Source organism: Hypanus sabinus, chromosome 1 (genome assembly GCF_030144855.1).
Source record: "Hypanus sabinus isolate sHypSab1 chromosome 1, sHypSab1.hap1, whole genome shotgun sequence".
Taxonomy (NCBI): Eukaryota; Metazoa; Chordata; class Chondrichthyes; order Myliobatiformes; family Dasyatidae; genus Hypanus; species Hypanus sabinus.
In genome coordinates this window covers 177,817,617-177,839,806 of record NC_082706.1, presented here as the reverse complement: position 1 = coordinate 177,839,806, position 22,190 = coordinate 177,817,617, and the positions used below count along the sequence as shown (strand labels likewise).

The 22,190-nt window shown below is 39.2% G+C and overlaps 2 protein-coding genes across 6 annotated transcripts in view; one reads left to right on the top strand and one right to left on the bottom strand.

Annotated features, from left to right (window-relative positions):
- sgk3 (serum/glucocorticoid regulated kinase family member 3) overlaps positions 1-13,759 on the bottom strand; it is a 110,855-nt gene extending 97,096 nt beyond the window's left edge. For 3 of the 4 annotated variants that reach the window (XM_059982088.1, XM_059982105.1, XM_059982115.1), the window contains exons 1-2: positions 13,637-13,759; positions 10,767-10,869 (exon numbers count right to left, since the gene is read on the bottom strand). The gene's annotated coding sequence lies outside the window, so the exon portion shown is untranslated. The remainder of the gene's footprint in view (positions 1-10,766; positions 10,870-13,636) is intronic. The other variant, XM_059982131.1, reaches the window with a different exon arrangement.
- Positions 13,760-13,843: 84 nt separating this feature from the next.
- Positions 13,844-22,190, top strand: part of vcpip1 (valosin containing protein (p97)/p47 complex interacting protein 1) — a 30,014-nt gene continuing 21,667 nt past the window's right edge. For both annotated transcript variants that reach the window (XR_009514354.1, XM_059982063.1), the window contains exon 1: positions 13,844-16,689. Coding sequence is in view for 1 of the 2 variants with exons in the window: in XM_059982063.1 (XP_059838046.1) it covers positions 14,082-16,689 (2,608 nt within the window). In the remaining variant the exon portion in view is untranslated. The remainder of the gene's footprint in view (positions 16,690-22,190) is intronic.

The following is a 22,190-nucleotide window of genomic DNA, read 5'->3' as shown; positions in this document are numbered from 1 at the left end:
ACAGAATTAGGCTATTTGGCCCATTAAGTTTGCTCCACCATGTCATCATGGCTGATCCATTTTTCCTGTCAGCCCTAATCTCCTGTCTTCCCCCCATATCACATCATGCCCAAACCAATCAAGAATCTATCAACCTCTACCTTATATATACACATAAAGTTTTGGACTCCACAGCTGCCTGTGGCAAAGAATTCCACAGATTCACCACTCTCTGGCTAAAGAAATTCCTCCTCATCTCCATTTTTAAAGGGCACCCCTCTATTCTGAGGCAGTGTCCTCTGGTATTAGACTCTCCCACCATAGGAAACATCCTCTCCACATCCACTCTATGAAGGCCTTTTACCAGTTGATTGGTTTCAATGAGGTCACTCCTCATTCTTCGGAATTCCAGTGAATAAGGCCCAGAGCCATCAAACACTCTTCATATGACAAGCCTTTCAATCCTGGAATTGATGAGACATCAGCAGAGGTGAAATAGGATTGCTTATTGTGAACTGGCAAAGATCCAAAGTGTCTTTCTACATATAAGATACAAGCCAGAGTCATACAGCACAGAAACAGGCTCTTTGGCCCAACTACACTATGAGAAACTAGATGCTCTTCTAAGATAGTCTAATTTGCCTGATTTGGCCCATATTCCTCTAAACCTTTTCTATCAATGTACCTGTCCCAGTACCTTTTAAATGTACCTGCCTCAACCACATCTCCTGGTAGTTCATTCTATATACTGAACACTCTATGAGAGAAAAAGTTGCTCTTAAGTCCATTTTAAATCTTTCCCGTCATCTTAAACTTATGCCTTATAGTTCTTGATTCTCCAAACTTGGGGAAAAATACTTCTCATTTTATATCTCAACAGGATCATCCCTCATTCTCCTACCCTCCAATGAATAAAGTACTAGATTGTTCAACCTCGCTCCATAATGCATTCCCTCAAGTGCTGGCAACATACTTCTAAAACAAGGAAAGATAATCCTAGGAATTATACACCAGTGAGTCCTATTTTAGAAGTCGGCAATTAATTGGAGAGGACTCTTTGGAGACAGGACTTATGAGTAGTTGGAGCAGCATAGTCTGATTAGGGATAGTCAGCATTAATTTGTGAGGGGAAGGTCATGCCTCACAAGCCTGACTGAATTTTTTGAGAGTGTGACAAAACACATTGATGAAAGTAGAATTGTGGATGTGGTGTACTGTACACAGATTTTAGTAAGACATTTGATAAACGTTCCTTATTGTAGGGTCATTCAGAAAGTGAGGAAGTATGGAATCCAGGAAAAAATGGCTGTATGGATAAAGAATTGACTTGCCCATAGAAAGAAGAGGGTGGTATTAGGTGGAGCATATTCTACCAGGAGGTTGATAACCAGTGATGTTGTGCAGAGAACTGTTCTAGGACCCCTGATTTTGGTGATTTTTATAAATGATTTGGATGAAGAAGTGGAAGGATGGGCTAGTAAGTTTGCAGTTGACACAAAGGTCGATGGAGTTATAGAGAGTGTGGAGGGTTGTTGTAGATTGCACCAGGACATTGATATGATGCAGAGCTGGGCTGGTGAAGTGACATGGAGTTCAACCCAGAAAAGTGTGAAGTGATTAATTTTGGAAGGTTAAATTTGAAGGCAGAATACAGAGTTAGTGGCAGGGTTCTTGGAAGTGTGGAGAAACAGAAATCTTGGGAGTCATGTCCATAGGTCCCTCAAAGTTGATAGGGTTGCTAAGAAGGGGTATGGTGTGTTGACTTTCATCAGTCGGGAGATTAAGCTCAAGTGCTGTGAGGTAATGTTGCAGCTCTATAAAACCCTGGTTAGGCAACACTTGGAATATTGTGTTCAGTTTTGCCCACGTTATTATAGGAAGGTTGTGGAAGCTTTAGAGAGGGTGCAGAGGAGATTTACTAAGATGCTGCCTATAAGGGCATATTTTATGAGGATAAGTTGAGTGAGCTCAGTCTTTTCTCTTTGGAGTGAAGGAGGATGAGAGGTGACTTGATAGAGGTGTAGAAGATGATAAGTGGCATAGGTAAAGTGGACAGCCAGACTTTACCCCAAGGCTGAAATTGCATAAGGTGATTGGAGTATTGGGAGGATAGCAGAGGTAAATTATTTACACAGAATGGTGGTAAAGACAGATATATTAGTGGCATTTAAAAATCTCATAGGTACATGGATGATTTTAAAAAATGATGGATATGTAGGAGGAAATGGTTAGATTGATCTTTGAGAAGGTTAAAAGTTTGGCACATTGTGAACTGAAGTGCCTGTATTGTCTGTCTTGTTCTATCATCTAAATCTCCTCTGAACTCTTCCTTGCCTAATGGCATTTTTCATATAGCAGAGTGACCAAAACTAAACACAATACTCTAAGTGCAACTTCACCTACATATTGTACTATTCTCAAAACATTCCTAAAATATTTTATTGGCTGTTGCACCCTATGAAATCCCAAGTACTGCATACTTCTTCAAATATATTTAGCCTTCTTTGCAAGCTTAACTTTCTTACAACTCTCTCTTTTATTTTGAAAATAATTTTGAACTAACTTTGCTATCAGTGCCTAAAGATTTGAAGTAGAAATTCGAAAGGTCAAAACTGGCTATCACATATATAAGTGCTATAAGGAGCAACAAGGGTTGCTCAAACAAAATAGACCAAATGGCCCATTTCAACTCTCCTCACTTGGTTGCTCTTTTTCTTATCTGAATTTAGCCAAAATACCTCATGGGATGCTTCTCTTCCCAATTCCATTTTCTTTGACTTTGGGGATTTATTCTCTGCTCCCTCCTGCTCATTGACATGGGTTCTTTGGTTCTATAATCCACTGATAAAAAGATCATCTTCTACTCTTATGCTGATAAACCCAACCTATACCAGTATTTCTCTTAATTGCTTTAATGTATGAGTGTTCTTAGACTGTTGGTTCAATATCTAACTAAAACGTAACCTCCACCAGCCAGGCATTAAAATTACACTCTGTTCAGAAATATGTCTTCGAAGGTAGCAATCTCTAGATTACTCCCAGCATCAACTATTGCTAAGTATGTTTCACGTCAGTGAAGAAGATGTAGGAGCTTCAGTGGATTTAAATTCTGTGGACTCAGATGAAAGGAAGATTTTGGAAGAATAGAGCCAAATCATTATGTTTAGATATTTAAAAGGATGGAAGCTATTTTTATTGGGATGGAAAGGAAAGAGGGAAGTAGTACAGAAATAGAAAACATCCAAAAAGTTTGTTCTGGTACAAACCCAAGAGGGTAAACGGAATGCTCTTTCAGACTAGGAATATACATAGACTAAAATTAAGCAGAAATTACGGATAGCTATAATAAAACCTATTCTAATAACATTAGAGAGCAAAGTATAGAGGACTGAGTAAAAGAAATAAGAGCAAGGAGCTTATATGAGATTGACAAAGATATAAATGGTAAATGGCTAGTAAGAATAAAAGCTTAGTCAATTAAAGACCATTTAAAGATCATTTTGTTGGGGCTGAAGTACTAGTTTTCATAATCTGCATTCCATTTCACAAAAAAGGACTACTGCCATAGCAAATGGGGAGGGGCGGAGAAAATAAATACATAACAATGAGTTGCATGGAAAGTTAGTAATGCTCAAAATTGAGAAGTCATTCTGTGCAAAGGGGATGCATCCCAACTTGTGTATGTATGAAGGTGGAAACTGTGAAGAGTTTTGTCACAATTTTTGACTACTCATTAGAAATGTGAATGATGTCAAAAAATAAACTGGGAAAAAATGCCCTATAATTGATAAGAAAAAAATGGAGAGAGAGAGAGAGAGAGAGAGAGAGAGAGAGAGAGAGAGAGAGAGAGAGAGAGAGACAGTACCCAGTAACAGCTAATTGTCACTTGGAAAAATCTGAGTTCATAAATAAAAACTATCATAGGTTTGGTAAACACAAGTCATGATTGACCTAACAGATTTATTTCTTTGATAAAATGATAGAAAGGAATCAAGAAAGTTCAGCATTCGATACCATAAATCCCTCCAGGCTTGACAAGAAGCTCAGAGATGTCGGCTTTCAACCTTCCTTGTGTAGCTGGATCTTGGACTTCCTGTCAGTTTGCCAGCAGGTGATAAGAATGGGCTCACTCTCCTCTGCCCCCGACCCTCAACAAAGGTGCCCCTCAGGGCTGCGTACTAAGCCCCCTCTTTTACTCTCTGTACACCCACAACTCCAATCTGCAAATTAAATTGCCTAACTCAAATAATAATGAGACAGCATACGGAGGAGAAGTCACCACCCTGACAAGAAAACAACATCGCAAAAACAAAGGAGCTGGTTGTGGACTACAGAAGGAATGGAGACAGGCTAACTCCTGTAGACATCAATGGATCTGGGGTTTAAAGGGTGGACAGGTTTAAGTTCCTTGGCATAAACATCACCAAGGACCTCACGTGCTCTGTACATACTGGCTGTGTTGTGAAAAAGGCACAACAGTGCCTCTTTCACCTCAGACAGTTGAAGAAGTTTGGTATGGCTCCCCAAATTCTAAAAACTTCCTACAGGAGCATTATTGAGAGCATCTTGACTGGCTGCATCACAACCTGGCATGGGAACTGTACTTCCCTCAATCGCAGAACTGTGCAGAGAGTGGTGCAGACAACCCAGCACATCTGTAGATGTGAAGTTCTCACTATTCAGGGCATTTACAAAGACAGGTGTGTAAAAAGGGCCCAAAGGATCATTGGAGACCCCAATCACAAACTGTTCCAGTTGCTACCATCCGGGAAACAGTACTGCAGCATAAAAGCCAGGACAAACAGGCTCCGGGACAGTTTCTTCCACCAACCCATCAGACTGCTTAATTCATGCTGCTACGGTATTTCTCTGTTATATTGACTATCCTGTTACAAACAATATTTATTATAAATTACTATAATTGCACATTGCACATTTGAACAGTGATGTAACGTAAAGATTTTTACTCCTATGTATTTGAAGGATGTAAGTAATAAAGTCAATTCGATTCAATTCAATTCGGAAGTATTGGCTGACATCTGATATATAGCTATTCAAGGAGCATGTTACAATAATGTAATAAACTTAAAAAATGACGTGTCTGAGATTAAAGAGAATTAAAATGGTCATGGCTGCATGGATACAGTTAGCTGAAATTTAGAAAGTAGAAAGTCACCTTTTGGACTGAGCAGAAGTAAGTACTAAGACCAACTTCTTATTATATTTATTTATTAATGAGACTGACTTTGAGAAACAGGGAATCATTTCAAAATTTGAAGGTAACATGAAATTTGATCTGAGGAAGGAGGATGGTAATAGGCATTAAGTAATGAAATAAACAGACGTATGGGTGCTGAAATTTCACACAATCGTTAAGTGATTTTTCCCTACTGCATCTGTCGTTAAGATCCAGCATCAGATCTGAGATGTAAAGGTTGAGTTACTTTGTTAAGGATGGTTTGTAAATGCAATAAAATAAAATCTGCTAGAAACGTTAACAAGTCAGGCAGTGATGTGGAGTGAAGCTGATGACCTTTGATCTGAACTAACAGAAATCAAACATGTTTTAAGTTACAGACCAGGCGCAGAGGTGGAGACAGAAACTAAAATGCTATCAGTTCAAAGGTGGTAGTAAAGACCTGTTAGTTACAAATGATTTACAAAAGGAAGCAGGATAGAAGAGACATTGCAAGAAGCATTGTAAATACCTGCTTTTGTTAATTAGCTTAATCACAAGTTCCCATTACAAGCAGTTTCCACTCTTCAATTAGTGAAAACTAAGTTTTGTTAAATATTTATTTAAACTTCTGTTTCCTCATAGGATCCTGTAATATTACAAAGAGTGTAAATTTTTTGTAAATTGATGAATATTGAACACTTTTCCTCACTGTTAGATATTGGATATAGTATTTCATGCATTATGTACATGAAGGACCAGAAGGTCATCATGCCCCATAAGCATATTTATTCATTCAGTGTATTTAGGTTTCAGCAAAATTCCACCTTGAGCTACAGCTTACATATAAATTCTTTAATAGACTTGGTTTGAAAAAGAACATTAATCTCAAATTTAAAGGTTGCTGAGTTGGCATCTAGTTTGGACACAGGAATTGGTGGATGACAATTAGATTTCCAGAAGGTGCTCCTTCAAAGATTATGCATAGAAATTCAGCTGGGTAACAGAAAGAACAACATTTGCATTAATGGGTCTTTTTCTGGTTGGCAGGATGTAGTCAGTAATTTGTCACATAGATTAGGTAGTATTTATGTAAATGATTTTGATGAAATCATTGATGGTATGGGAGGATGACAGCTTCTCTACTTTCTAAGAAGCTTGCACAGATTCAGCATGTCATCTAAAACTTTGACAAATTTCTATAGATACACAGTGGAGAGTATCCTGACTGGCTGCATCATGGCTTGGTATGGAAACCAGTGCTTAAGAATGGAAAAGTGGACAAAAAGTGGTGGATATAGCCCAGTCTTTCACAGGTGAAGCCCTTCCCACCATTGAGCACAAGGAGTGCTGCCACAAGAAAGCAGCATGCATCATCAAAGACCCCTACCATACAGCTCTCTTTTCACTGTTGCCAAGAGGAAGGAGGTCCAACACCACCAGGTTCAGAAACAATTATTACCTTACAACCATGAACCAGCATTGATAACTTCACTTACTTCAACACTGAACTGATTCCAACTTATAGACTCACTTTCAATGACTCTTCAACTCATGTTCGCAGTACTATTTGCCCAGTTTGTCTTTTGCATGAGTAATTTGTCAGTCTTTGTGTCTACTTTTCCTTTGATTCTAATGTATTTCTTAGTTTTCTTGCGAAATTGATTCGCAAGGTCTTATATAATAACCAATACACACTTCGAACTTTGTTCTAAATTTGCTGATGTCATAAAGAAGAAAGTAAGCTGCAAATCCTCCAAGAGGACCAAAACCTTGTCATGGTTTGGAGGCTTGCATGCCTCAGTGACCCAAAGAGGCATACCGGCTGGAATCAGGGCTTTATGCTTTGGCTCTTGGAGGGTCACCCATGCCAAACAGGTCAAAGGGTAGAGGCCAGACTAAGAGTGGTCCGCTGGTCCTGCAGGTCCAGGGTTCAGCTCAGGGCTTACAACCCTGAATGGTAAAACAAAATTATGGAAACACAATGAAGAATCCTACTACATCTGAATATGACAGTATTTCTGAGTGTCCACCCAGGACTTGTATGACTGACAGTTGTGACAGGGATGGAAGGCCTTCATTGCTGCCCTAAACGCCAACAGCCTAACAGGCAGTAATTAATCTGTAAGTGTACTAATGGATTCCTAGACATAAATTTAAATGTACATTTTACTTATATTTGTGTGTGTGTACACACACACACACACACACACACACACGCACTAGATCATTTATATTTATTTAGTCATTAAAATTGATTTATTCCTTCCGAATCCTATGACCTAAAAATTCTCCTCCAAACCTTTAATAGCTGAATTTTAATCTTGAACATGGACAGCTTTTGGCTCAATCAACAATTCTGAAGACATACAAACACATGAATGCGTGAAGAAATTTATTGTGACACTTACTATATTTAACCAAATAAATTGTAGTGTACTATTGCAATGATTTGGCATAGCTGTTATGCAGTAGGCTACTGAAAACTTCACTTTTTCCTTTGAATGCAGCCAATTATGTAAAGGGAGTATGGATTTGGAAACTGGGAACATGCCTGGGGTTCTCAGAGCTTCAGAAAGCAACTGAAGAAACATGATGTTTAAAGATTGGATTGGGATCCAGATGGCTAGACTTAATAGAGTCATTGGAGTATCAGAGTGGAGGGTAAAGGGGAAAGAGGATGTAGAAGTCACCCACTGCAAGAATAGAGCCTGGACAAGTGTGTTTGTGGGATTTATGAGTTCAGAGATCAGGGCCAATAGGTGACTGAAAAGAGCTGGGGTGTAGTCAACCTGATGATATCAATGCATGGTGGATGGGGTAGGGTAATGCAAAGGTTAGCATATAAATAATCAGAGTTTAGTAGGGTTCCAGTTTACTGCAGCACAAGTACAAAATTGCTGTGACCAACGTAACTTGACCTCTGGACAATGTGGTATTTCTCTTGCAATGTCCCAAAGGAGGAATAGAGCAATCACCTCAGGGAATATTGCAGGCAGAATCAGAATCAGGTTTAATATCACTGGAATATGTTGTGGTTTGTTGTTATTGCAATAAATAATAAAAACTGTAGTGCCAAAAAAAATGTAGTGAGTTAGTGTTCATGGGTTCAATGTCCATTCAGAAATCTGAATGGCAGAAGGGAAAAAGCTATTCCTGAATCATTGTGTGCACCTTTGCTGCCTTCTCCATGATTGGAGCAATGAGACGAAGACATATCCTGGGTGATGGGGGTCCTTAATAATGGATGCCGCCTTTTTGAGGCATCGCTTCTTGAAGTTGTCCCAGATGCTGGGGAGGGTACTGCCCATGATGGAGCTGACTGCGTTTACAACTTTCTGCAGCTTATTTCGATCTTGTACAGTTCCTCGCCCCCACCCCCTCCATTGCCAGACGTTGATTAGAATGCTCTCCACGGTACATCTGCATATGCAGCACCCCTCTGAAAGTACCTGGTCAAGTTTGAAGAGATAAGTGAAATTATCTGGAAACAGCTGTTACAGCAAGCCATGAAAAGTACGATGCTGAAATAAGCAGCACTTTTCAATGGAATTTCTGGGCCCTGACCTTCTGTCCATAGCTTCTAGTTCTTGACTTGTTGATAACCAGAAACAGTTTAGATCAGAATCAACATCAGGTTTATTATCATCGGTAAGTGATGGTGATGTGAAATTTGTTAACTCAGCAGCAGCAGTTCAATGCAATACAAAATATAGAAGAGAAAAAAAATTATAATAAGTAAATCTTATTCAGTATACTATATGTAGTATACATATATTGGATTAAGAATAGATCTAGATATCAAAGCATTTTTCATAACATACCATAAAATATGTTACTTTAAAAAAGTGATGAACTTTCCAAATCTTCAAAGTGAATAACATTATAGTGAATCTGTATATACCTTCTCTGAAGCCTCAATACTTTGCTACCAGAGCAGAGACTATATTCTATATCCAGTAGTGTTACCAAATTCTTAAAGTTTTATACAGGCTTATCAGTTTCTTGTCTTTTTATATCCATACCTCTAGAGATGAAACCTGGAATTGTATTAGCTATTTTCACAGCCTTATCAAGCCAAAGTATTGCCAATAGTAAAAATGGAAAAGATGAGAAACACTTGTGAAGCTGAGTGAACTGCTTCTTAGACATTATCTGACATGCATTCAAACTTCCAACACATGTTCATTTTAAAATCACTGTTTTCTCTTCTAATAACAACAAGGAGAAATTTGCAATTATATTATGTGTTTAACTAGGCAGCGCATAGCAGCAAGTAAATGAGAGTGGCTACTAATGCCAATTTAATGATGTGACACCTGCTTTAAAACCTGCAAAGTATTAAAAAGAGTGGTGGAAAGACATTTTTATGTTTGCGTCAAAAGACCTTATATTTACCTCATTGTAGTCCACCTGCTCACTCACTTAACACTTCACAGTTTATATTCTCATCCAAATTTGTTAACAAATTTGATCACCACACCTTCAACTTCTTAATTCAAGTATTAATACTCAATGTAAGTCATTGAGGCCCTAGTACCTGTAGGGCATCACATGGGTCAGTACTAGGGCCTTAATGACTTGCCAACCTGAAAAATAAATTGTTTCTACTGACAGTTGTCTCAATGAATTTGTTAGACACAATTTCCCTTTCCCACAGCCTTGCTGATTTGTTTAATTGCAATTTTAATTCCAAAATGTGCTCTTAATACTTCTTTAGTAATGTATTTCAGCATTTTTCCTCAGCTCTTGCTTTCTTTTATCCTTCTTTTTTTTGAATGGGGATAACTTATTTATGGTTTCCATTCTGCTAGAAATCACATGTTCTCTGGAATTGTTCAAGAAACTACTCAGAATACAATCTAAAACTTAAATAAATTGTAGAAACAGGTTCATTTAAAAAATCATTAATCCTACTCCTTTCATAATAATTCCAAATTTCATACTTTGTAAAAGCTGCACTCTTTGGAATTACATTCCAGAAGGAGAGGAGGGATAAAATCATAGCTGTGGAAATAAAATGAAAGAAACAAAAAGAGAATTAAAGAAAATAAATGGAAGAAAAAGGGGCATAAGAAACTGGAGAAATGAAAGACATCAAATTAGGGGGCAGAGGATGCAAAGGGAATATGAAAAAGAACAATAATGCAGACAGTAGTTGTAATCTGGAATTAACTAATTGAAGAAATGATGGAAACAGAATAGAAGTTTCAAATGGAAATTGGAGATGCATCTGGGGGAAAGTAATTTTCATTCTTATTTTAAGAAAGGTATAGTATATGACAGATTTGTTGGGTTAAATTTCCTACTTCTATGCTAGAACCATTCTACTATTTTATGGAGTCAACCTAAGACCAAAAGATTTTCCAATCTCCAATGGATCAAACATTACTAGGGATCCTGTGATAGTTGTGCAATCAGGTGAAAACTGCAATGCTACAAAGACCAGGCAGGCGTATTTGTAGAAAATTCTCAGCATATCACAATATACAGCTTAAACAAAACTTGTGTGCATTTCTCCAAAGTTATCCTTCAGGGGTTCAGAGTTGGCAGGAACATGTAGAGATCTTTACAGAGAAAGGTTCCAACAAATTAGATGTGAGATACCTACCTAATGCTAACGAACATCACTCCTTATTTGATATGCTTGAACATATTATCATGTTTGGCCACCAAACCCTTCACAAGTCATTATACAAAGAGCATCCCTGGTTCTGGAGTAAAGAACAACAGAGGGAATACAAGTTACTTAAAAAAACTTTGTCCATTATGACCTATTACAACTATCAATTATGGGCTGGATGTGATTGATCTCTAACATATGTAACAGAGTAACAAATTCAATATATTTCCCCTTTTCCACCATTGAGTAAAAACTGCAGAAATTTAAAAGGCGGCTCTTGACCGTCATTTTTCAGGTTTCCTCACTGCAAAATTTTCAATTTTGACAAGCATTTAACTGCAATCACAGACCATGGATTACTGGTCGAACTTTTGGGACCAAAGTCAGTCATTCTGATAAAAACTGCATCGTTCCAACAACAGGCCATCCTATTGTCATTTCTAAACCATTCATGAGTGTTATGTATCAAAGCAAAGTCTTGAAACTGGGTATCCGCTGATAATTAAGGTAACCAGAGGCTCCGTATACTGGATAGTTCATCTACGATCTGTTGCTATCCAGTGTTTTAAGATTACCAGTATGTCACACCTATAGACCACAGAAGTTTGCCACTCTAGTAAATAATGTGTAGATGGGTCTCTATTCCTACCAGATACTTACTGACTTCTAATCTGGTTTAATATTACTGACAAATGCAGCAATTTTTTTTTTGTTTTACAGCATTAAATAGCACAATACATAAAATACTAGATTCAAGATTCAAAAACTTTATTGTCATTCTAACCATACATCAGCTCTGCAGGGCAGAATGAGACAGCGTTTCCCAGGAGCAGTGCAATCATAACATAACAAATGCAACACTAAATATTAAACATAACAATAAATAGTAAAACACAACAACCACATGTCAGTTAAAAACAAGTTATAAGTCTCCAGTGCAAGTTAAAAGTGTCCAAAGCAGAGTCAGGTAGAGCAGCTATTTAGCAGTCTGACTGCCTGTGAATTAATTAACTATTCATTAATTAAGAAATATATATTAACAAATTAAGTAAGTGGTGCAAAACGAGAGCAAAAATAGTGAGGTAGGTTAATTTTCTGTTCAGATATGTAATGGTGGAGAGGTTCCTAAAATGTTGAGTGCGTACCTTCTCCCTGATGATAGTAATAAGAGAGAATGTCCTGAGTGACGTGAATCCTTAATGATGGATACCTTCAGTTGGAAAGGAAGTATCTCCTTTTAATTGCTATTGGCCACTCAAAGGCTCCGAATCAGATTTCTCAGCACATTGCTTCCCTAAGGAACTGGATTCTCAAATTGCTCGAGTGGACAGGGTGGATCACATTCCTCTGTTCCAATAGAATCTGATATAGCCTGACATCCACATACCCACCACTGTGTAAAGAGAAATATGAAGAATATGTTCACATTTGAAGATTATAATTAAGTGGCAGTATTACAGAAGGAGTTCATGTAATTCATGAATCATTGCCTTTTGGTGAGACTTTCTGACAGGAGCATTTTTTGGCTGAAATAATGGATTATCTTTTGGGGATATGATGAAATAGTGCAGTCCAACTTAGAAAATATGAATAGCCCGAAGGACTCGTGCAAGTTAGATCAGGAGAGATGGTTTCAAGAGGGAGACCCAGTTTGAGACTCTACCTGCCAAACATGGAAGATTGTCATAGTGAAACCATGGGAAGAATATGGAAGCCAGGAACTATGTAGTGAAGCTGGAGAACATAATGCAAATACATGAGCTTCTTTGCAGCTCTACAAATCTCACAGATTAGGACTGGTTAACTAATTTCATATTTGCACATACAAAAGCTGGATGAACTCAGTACGTTGTGCAGCATCCGTTGAAACGAGCAGTCGAGACCCTTCATTTTGGGCCGAGACCCTTCGTCAGGTCTCATTTCAACGGATGCTGCCCACCCTGCTGAGTTCATCCAGCTTTTGTACGTGTTGATTTGACCACAGCATCTGCAGTATACTTTGTGTTTTGAATTTGTATTTGTTATCCATTCATGTGTATTTAACCTATTTTTTCATCTTTGAAGTAGAATTGTGTACAATCACAATTGCAGAGCTTGTGCCTCACAGAAAGGCATCCTGACCTACGCTGTCATCCACATGGAGTATGCTTTCTTCCTGTGAGGGCATTGATTTCCTCCCCAATCTCAAAGCCAAGCAGGTTCATGGGTTAATCGGCTACCATGAATTGCTCCCTGTGTTAGAGCATGATGGAATTGTTGGGAGAAGGGGGAAGAAATGGGATTGTTCCATGAGCCAGCAGAGACTTGATGAACCGAGCAGCCTCCTTCAGTGTTGTAAGGAAATACTAGAGTGTAAACGTGCATTTAAGAATTGAAAGCTATGACTTCTGATACATTTTTGTGCCAGCCACTACTGCTATTTGGGAATTTGTTGTTTTGTTGGCAGTTCTGCCTTAGGAAGCACCTCCAGCACCAGTACAAAGACGCGACATCACATCCCACCAGAGAACAATACCTTACGGCACGAGTGGCGAATATTTCGCAAGCACACACACACTAAAATAAAGTTAAACATGATCAAATGAGGACAATGATGGGTTACTATGACATCGATTTTCCTCAGGGGAAGGCCCGGCAGCTCGTTCTAAACTGTCGAACCAGCGCGCTCACGGCCTCGCAGTCAGGAGGAAAACATGTTTGAAAAACTACAACCACACAGGCGAACACATCATATCACAAAGTGGAACTTCTCCGGGACAGAATACAAATCACTTCCAAGTAACACGATCAGAAGCAGAGCAATTCCCTATTATCGCTGATTTTGAAGAAAAAAAACACAAACGGGACATAATCATCACCTCTGCTCCCAGCACACCTTTCGCTTGTCCAGCTGTCCGGGTTCCCCAGCTCGACAGACAATCGCGGTCGGTGCGGTATCCTCCGGGAATTGTAGTTCAGGCCCTCCATTCCATGCGCAATACCAGAGGCAGTGCGCCGGTGTAAACTACAATACCCGTCACCCACTCGCGCCGTCAGCGCATGCGTGCCCCCCGTCAGCTGCACTCGCCGCTGTCTCTTCTGGCTTCAATAAAGGAGACTTGTTTCGTTTCATTTGCTAACGGAAACTGTGAGTGGAAGGAGAACGAGAAAGGAGCCGAGTACTTCCGCGTTTTGCCTCCCACTGAAGAATATTGCTAACAGGAGCAGCTTCTCTTACTATCGACTGACCATGACACTCTGAGCAGGGACGGTTACAAAATATATGGACTAATTTTATTATAACCCGGATTAATAAATGAGACAATGTTGCAAGGGTCTAAGAAAAAAGACAGGCGTATTCTATCGGGTACGTGTCCGGATCCTAAGTGCCAAGCTCGGCTGTTTTTCCCAGCCTATGGAGTCAGTATAGAATGCACCGAATGCGGCCAGCGCCATGAACAAAGAAATCTGCTCAAGGTAGAGGAAGTCACCGACCCTGACGTGGTACTGCACAACCTGCTGAGGAATGCTTTGTTGGGAGTCACGGCCCCCAAAAAGGGCACGGAAATGGTGAAAGTAATGGGGCTGTCCAACTACCACTGCAAGCTGCTGTCTCCTATCCTGACCCGATATGGCATGGATAAACAAACTGGGAAGGCCAAACTCCTAAGAGAGATGAACCAGGGGGAAATGTTTGACTGTGCGTTGTTGGGTGATAGGGCTTTCCTTATTGATCCGGAGCACATTGGGACTATGGGTTATGGTAAAGATCGCTCAGGGAGTCTGTTATATCTCCATGATACCCTGGAAGAGATCAAGAAAGCAAACAATAATCAAGAATGTTTAATTCCTGTTCATGTTGATGGTGATGGTCATTGTTTAGTTCATGCTGTGTCTAGGGCTTTGGTTGGTAGAGAGCTTTTCTGGCATGCCCTACGTGAAAATCTCAAACTACATTTTAAGATGAACCTGGATCGTTACAAAGCATTATTCCATGACTTCATTGATGCAGCAGAATGGGAGGATATCATTAATGAATGTGATCCTTTGTTTGTTCCACCTGAAGGAGTTCCTTTGGGTCTACGTAACATTCATATATTTGGTTTGGCCAATGTATTACATCGCCCAATTATTTTATTAGATTCCCTGAGTGGAATGCGAAGCTGTGGAGATTATTCAGCTACTTTCCTCCCAGGATTAGTTCCCGAAGATAAATGTAAGGGAAAGGATGGACAGCTTAATAAGCCTATTTGTATTGCATGGAGCAGTTCAGGACGCAACCATTATATACCTTTGGTTGGAATTAAAAGGGGTCCTTTACCTCGGCTTCCTTTGAAACTGTTGCCTAAAGCTTGGGGTGTTCCACAAGAGCTTATTCGGAAATACATATTGTTTGAAGATGACAATTGTACATTAGGAGGTGACCGAAGTTTGCAGGATAAATACTTGCAGAGGCTTGTTGCTGCAATGGAAGAAATTTTCTTAAAGAAGCATGATATCCATCCTTCACTGGTAGCAGATGTTCATCAGTACATATACAGAAGGACAGGAGTGATTGGAATACAGCCTGAAGATGTAACTGAAGCTGCAAAGAAAGCTGTAATTGAGAACCGTTTGCAGAAATGCTTAATTTGTGGTGCTCTTTCAGAGCTACACGTGCCAGCAGAGTGGCTGGTTCCAGGAGGAAAGCTGTACAATTTAGCTGCAAACACACATGGTCAACTGAAAGCAGACAAAAATTATAGCTTTCCTGTTAACCATCTTGTATGTTCCTATGATCCAAAAAATGATGTACTGGTTCCAGATTATAATTTAAGTCATCTAACATCATGCAACTGGTGCCATGGTACGTCCATGCGTCATGTTAGAGGAGATGGTTCTGTCGTGTATTTAGATGGAGATCGAACTAACTCTAGATCAACTGGTGGTAAATGTGGTTGTGGTTACAAGCATTACTGGGAAGGAAAAGAATATGATAATTTGCCTGAAGCATTTCCAATAACTTTGGAATGGAGTGGAAGGGTGGTACGAGAAAGTGTATATTGGTTTCAGTATGAAAGTGACGTAGCTCTAAACAGCAATGTTTATGATGTTGCTATGAAGCTTGTCACCAAACATTTTCCAGGTGAATTTGGAAGTGAAATTTTGATTCAGAAAGTTGTTAACACAATATTACATCATACAGCCAAAAAGAATCCTGATGAATATACTCCAGTCACTGTTGAAGGTGCACATAGTCGTAGAGTTGGAGACTTGCAAGATGAACCAACACCAGAACCACATTTGCCTACCAAAATTATTTTAACGGGCCAGAAATCAAAGACTCTGCACAAAGAAGAACTGAACATGAGTAAAACTGAACGAGATATTCAGCAGAATATCATTGACCATGCAGCAATTATGCAAAAAAAGAAAACTGATAAGCCACGACAGGATCTGAAAGGACCAGGCCAACCATCTGTTCACGGGGTTGTTAAAGATGGTTCATCATCTGCCCCAGCTACTCCTTCTAAGTCCCCTTATTCCCCATTACCTATAAAGGAGAAAAAGATCAGAGTAACTACTAGCGACGGGAGGCAGGCAACCCTAACACTTCAATTATCAGTCACATTCTCTGAATTTCAAGAAAGTATAGCAAAAGAGTTTAACCTTCCTCCTCATTTGCAATGCATACGGTATGGCTTCCCTCCAAAGGAGTTGCATCCTCCCCAGGTGGGATTTGAGAATAGTGCTTTGCCCCTACAGCATGGTGATCGGGTATCTGTGGAGATCATGAAGGACAACAAGGAATCTGTACCTGCTGCTTCAACATCTGCGGCACATTCCTGGAAAGCTGAAGAAAATGAACCATCTGGTCGAACTTCTGTTAAGGATGTGCAAGACCACATTGATCTTGAATTGTCATCCCTCTGCCTTCTTGCAACCTTAATGGGTGAGAAATTATGTTTTGTATCATTTTAGTTAATTAGGTTTATTATGGGGCTGGAATTAACTGGTAGACATATTAAAAGAAAGAAATACAGAAGGTGGAAATTTGAAGCAAATGTTGGGAATGCATACTAATAGGTTCATTGGCAGGTTCCTGAAAAGCTGACTGGTTAATTGAAATCCACATTCATTTTAAGAATTGCAATAGATTGTGTTGCAAGGCTGCAGCACTATTTATCTGCATATATTTAGCAAGCGTGAAGCTAATGCACTTCATGCAACCAGTACAATGATGTGATGAAGCCTGCAAGTCATTTCATCCAGCTGTTATTTCAGCTAATTAGATCATGATGTGGAAAGTATTAGGAAGGAAGAACAGACACCATAATGTTTTTGTAGGATTCTGACTACATGAAAAATATTGGTAGTTGTGTGTTGACGGAACAAAAGAGATATTCTGGATTTTAATATAGTTAGGGTGCTTGTATTTGATTGCAACTTATCTCAGATTCACAGGTTTCTGGGTAGAGTTTAACACATGTAACTATTATTTGCTTATTAATTCATTGTATTACATTATGAATAACTTTTAGATAAAATGAACTTTGAGTAAGCAATTAAGAACTGATTTTTAAAAATCTTATTTATTCAACATAAAGGGATTTAAAGTTTCTATAAATAGACTTCATTAGCATGTTTTGTAAATACTATTTTGAGAGTAGTACATTATTAGAGTTTTAAAGGATGCACTTCATATTTCATATTTAATTCAACATGGAAACAGTTCTAATAATCTGTTGATTATTAATAATCTATTCTAATGATCTTTTCTAATAATCAGTACAATCTTGCCTGCTACATTAATGAATTAAATCTATAAACTTCCTTCTATATAGATAGTACTTCAAAACTCAACCTTAATTATTAACTGTATGAGCAAATCTAGGCATCTTGGGATACTGAGATAAATTGACTAAATGTTGACTATGTTGGTGTTATATTCTGTAATGTTTACTCATTTTCTAGGGGGGGGAGGAGTCTTTAAAAAAAATTAAAAAATTGTCCATTTTGTATGATAGTGGGTGAGAATGGCTTGGCATGTTTGGTAATTTCAGGTTGAAAAAAAAAGTGTTTCACTTTTGCTCCCAACAAAATGTATTGATATACTTTCCAGGACATCAGAGATGTCCACTTCCTTCAAGAATGAGCTCTCCTTCCTCTACCATTGATGTCGCCCTCACCTGCATCTCTTCCACTTCCTGGACATCCATGCTCACCCCATCTTCCTGCTGCCTTAGCAGAGATAGTTTCTCTTGTTATAACCTACCATAACCTTCAATGCATAATTCTCCGCAACTTCTGCCATCTCCAAAATAATCCTACCACAAAGTACATCTTTACTTCCACCCCACTCTCCACTTTCTGCTGGGAATCCTCCCTCTGTGGTTCCCTTGTCCACTTGTCCCTTCCCATTAATCTCCCTCCAGGCACTTATCCCTGCAAGCAGCCAAAGTACTACACCTGCCTGTTCACTTTCTACCCGCCTCCATTCAGGGCCCCCGAACAGTCCTTGCAGATGAGTCAGCACTTCACCTGTTAATCTGTTAGGGTCATCTGTTGTAGCAGGTAATCCCAATACGCCTCCTCTCCCTTGGTGAGACCTAATGTAAATTGAGGGCTACTTTGTTAAGTACCTCCTCCAGATGTCAAAAGCAGAATTTCCTGGCAGTCAACCATTTTAATTCCAATTCCTTCTCCTGTTCAGAAATATCGGTCCATGGCCTCCTCCTGCGCTGTAATGAGGCCACTAGCAGAGTGGAGGAACACCTTGTATTCAGTTTGGGTAGCCTCCAATTTGATGGCATGAATATTGATTTCTCCTTCCAATTTAAAAAAAATCCCACCCCCTGCCCTCTTCTATTCTTCGCTCTGACCTGCCTTTTCTCACCTACCTATCACCTCACCCTGGTGCCCCTCCTCCTTCCCTTTCTCCTGTAGTCCACTCTCCTATCAGATTCTTTTCTCTCCAGCATTTTACCTTTCCCACCTACCTAGCTTCACTATCCTCCTTCCCCTTGCACCACCTTTTTATTTTGGTTTCTTTGCCTTTCCTTTCAAGTCCTGAAGAAGGGTTTTGGCCCCAAATTTTGACTATTTATGCATTTCCATAGATGCTGCCTGACTTGCTGAGTTCCTCCTGTATTTTGGTATTCAGTTCATTCAGGTGGTTGCATCTCAGCTATAGCAATGGCAGTTTCTGTTTATGGTTTACCCACTAACTTAGTTTAAAACTATCGGGGCATTAAACCACAAAACTTAAGCTGTTAAATCTGTTATATTCTACCTCATTTATACGTGTGCAGTTTCATTAGGTTTCTCAATAGTAGACAAGAAGTGAAGTGTAAGCTATTATGTTAACTTGTAAGCAACACACACAAAATGCTGGTGGAACACAGCAGGTCAGGCACAAAATGCTGGTGGAATGCAGCAGGTCAGGCAGTATCTTTGGGACAGAGAGAGAGAGAGAGAGACCCAGTTATACAATTCCACATCCCATATAAGGAATTTTGATAAAACAAGACAGGGTTTGGAATTTTGGTTCCCTTTGCTTTCATGCAGAACTGTGAAATGCTTTTAAACATGGAGTCTAACCCAGCATTTAAAACAGAATGCAACACACACAAAACACTGGAGGAACTTAACAGGTCAAGCAGCTTCTATGGAAATGAACAACCAGTTGATGTTTTGGGCTGAGACCCTTCATCAGGACTGAATATAAAACAGAATGTTTTCCAGTTTCAAAATATGATCACAGTGTTTGGCCACATTGTCTGTGGTCATTTGGTTCACGGTTGAGCTTGTTGTTATGGTACTGTTTGTGTCTCCTTTCTGCTCTCCAAGAGAAGAGATTATAGCTTAAAATACAAAATTCATATCTGTGCTTTTCATTTGAAAGTCAGTGAGTGAGCAGCCAAACATTAGAAGGAGAAAATGGAAGCATCAGAATTCTAGAATAGTTGATTATTTCTCCGGGGTGGAATTCAGAAAACTAATAATAGCAATTACAGTATAACTGTGAGCTTGTATGTGTACAACACAGCAAATGACCTAAAACATGTTCAAGGTATAATCAAGAAAATGGACATTGACTAAGTAAGGGAATACTAGAAAATATGGCAAATAATGGCGTTTAAGTAGAACATTCAAAGAAAAGATCAAGTCTTGTGGCATCTGAGTTAAGACAGTGTTCCCCAACCACCAAGCCACGGACCAGTAGTGGGCCACAAAGGATGCGCTACTGCAGCTGACTCACATTGTTTCATACCACCAGAGCATATTGTTTCCTCGCAGCCCTGTGGCACAAGCTTTGCATGTGGTTGGGGACCACTGAGATAAGACACAGATACCAATGTTAGCTGAATTTTGTAATGTAACAATTGTCAATTGTACATATAGCTGTTGGACCAATACTGTTATACCTTGGCTATATCCATGAGTAAATTTCTTGAACTTCTGACCAGCCTCCAAACCCCCTCCTACAACTCTTGACTTCAAGCACCTATAGGATATTTTTGGATTCCATTTTATAATTGCTGTCAATCTTTTATTCCCTAGCTTTCCTTTTCTCTTTTTTAATGTTTTTTTTCCCCTGTAATTATTCTGGTTCACAGTTGCATTAACATCCTGGTATTTGTCATGTGCTTTCTTCTACTCCATTTTACTTACTAGTCTTTTGGCTATCCCATGGACCATTACCTTTTAATTTCTCTGCATTTTGTACTTGTGGGAATGTATCCAGTCATCTTTATTTTAAACACCTAGCATTGCTTAGTTAGATTTGCCTGATGAGCTTTGGTCACAGTTTACTTGAACTAGACCTGTCCTCATTTCATTGAAAAATAGACTATTTCACCTTGGAATGGTATATATTTTTTTTCCATTGCTATTCTCAGTCTTCTGATATCAGTAGCTCATTTCTGAAAGCTAAGTCCAGCAATACTGAAAGTTTCAATGGCTCATAAACAGACTGACTGGGAAAGTTCTCTCAATCTTCAGAAAGTCTTTCTTCCCCACACTCCACCTGCCCTAATCTCTTTTGCCCCTTGTGTTGTTTTTATGGTGTTGTAATTTCTCTCTTACTCTGGCAAATGGGCAATAGCAAATAACAGGTACTCAGTGACTCGCAGTTAGGCATGTCTGGGTTTGATTGTCACAATTAGATAGCTGCATTATAGCTGATTCCCCAACCCTGGTTCTATAAAAACACACTCCAAACTGTGTGTAGTTAAAGACTCAGTAGTGCAGCGTTGTACAGGTATGGGGAGAACACCGAAGAAATACCTGGTTATTCAGCCAATATGATAAAGAGTATGAGTATCATTAACCAGAAATAGTGAGAGAACATTAATCGATTTTACAGCATCCTGCTGCAGAAGAGGATCTTGATCTTTCATGCTGTTCTTGCTGAGGGTTTGTATTTTGAAAAGGCGAGACTGCTAGTGTTATAGTCCCTGTGCTGAAATGTCCTCTTCAGAATTTGGACTCAAGTCATTGGAGTAGGAAGTGAATCCACAACTTCCTAGCTCAGAGGTGAATACTGCCATTGAGCTATAGCCAACATAGAAGTACATAGATTACTGTGGTAATGTGTTTTGTTCTGCATGTGATTCAGATTAGATTCTATTCATTTATAAATAATTACACAAATGTGTGTTTAATGTTTGGCTAAAAATCCACAACTTGCAGGTACTTTGAAGTGTGAATCTTTTGCACTTGGCTAGCAATGTTAAACACCTCTTTGGGTTAGCAGCTAATGTTGTTACATACAACTTAGTGACACTTGCAGTGACTGCTGGAATTCCTTATTCTTTTTTCCAACTAAAGCATTTGGCTGTTTTGATGTTAATTAGATGATGACTTAATAAATATTGGAAAAGTATTAAAAGTCAAGCCAATTCAATAAATTTGGGTCAGCAGTAGATGATATATTCCCAGATTTTCTTTCCATTAGACCTGGGAGCAGAATTAGTTCATTCGGCCCATCAAGTCTGCTCTACCATTCAGTCATGGCTGATTTGTCATCTCTGTCAACCCCATTCTCCTTGCTCCCTCCTGTAACCTTTGACATCCTGACTAATCAAGAACCTGTCAACCTTCACTTTAACAATACTGAATGACTTGGCTTCCACAGATGTTGGTGGCAATGAATTTCACAAATTTGATGAAGAAATTCCTCCTCTTCTCTGTTTAAAGGGATGTATTCTGAGGCTGTGCCCTCTGATCCTAAACGTTTTTTTTAAATTATTCATTTATGGGATGTGGGCTTTGCCAGCTAAGCCAGCATTTATTGCCCATCACTAATTACCCTTGAGAAGGTGATGATGAGCTGCTGCCTTGAACCATTGCAGTCCCTGAGGTGTAGGTACACCCACAGTGCTGTTAGGGAAGGAATTCCATGATTTTTGACCCAGCAACAATGAAGGATGGTGAGTGACTTGGAGGGGG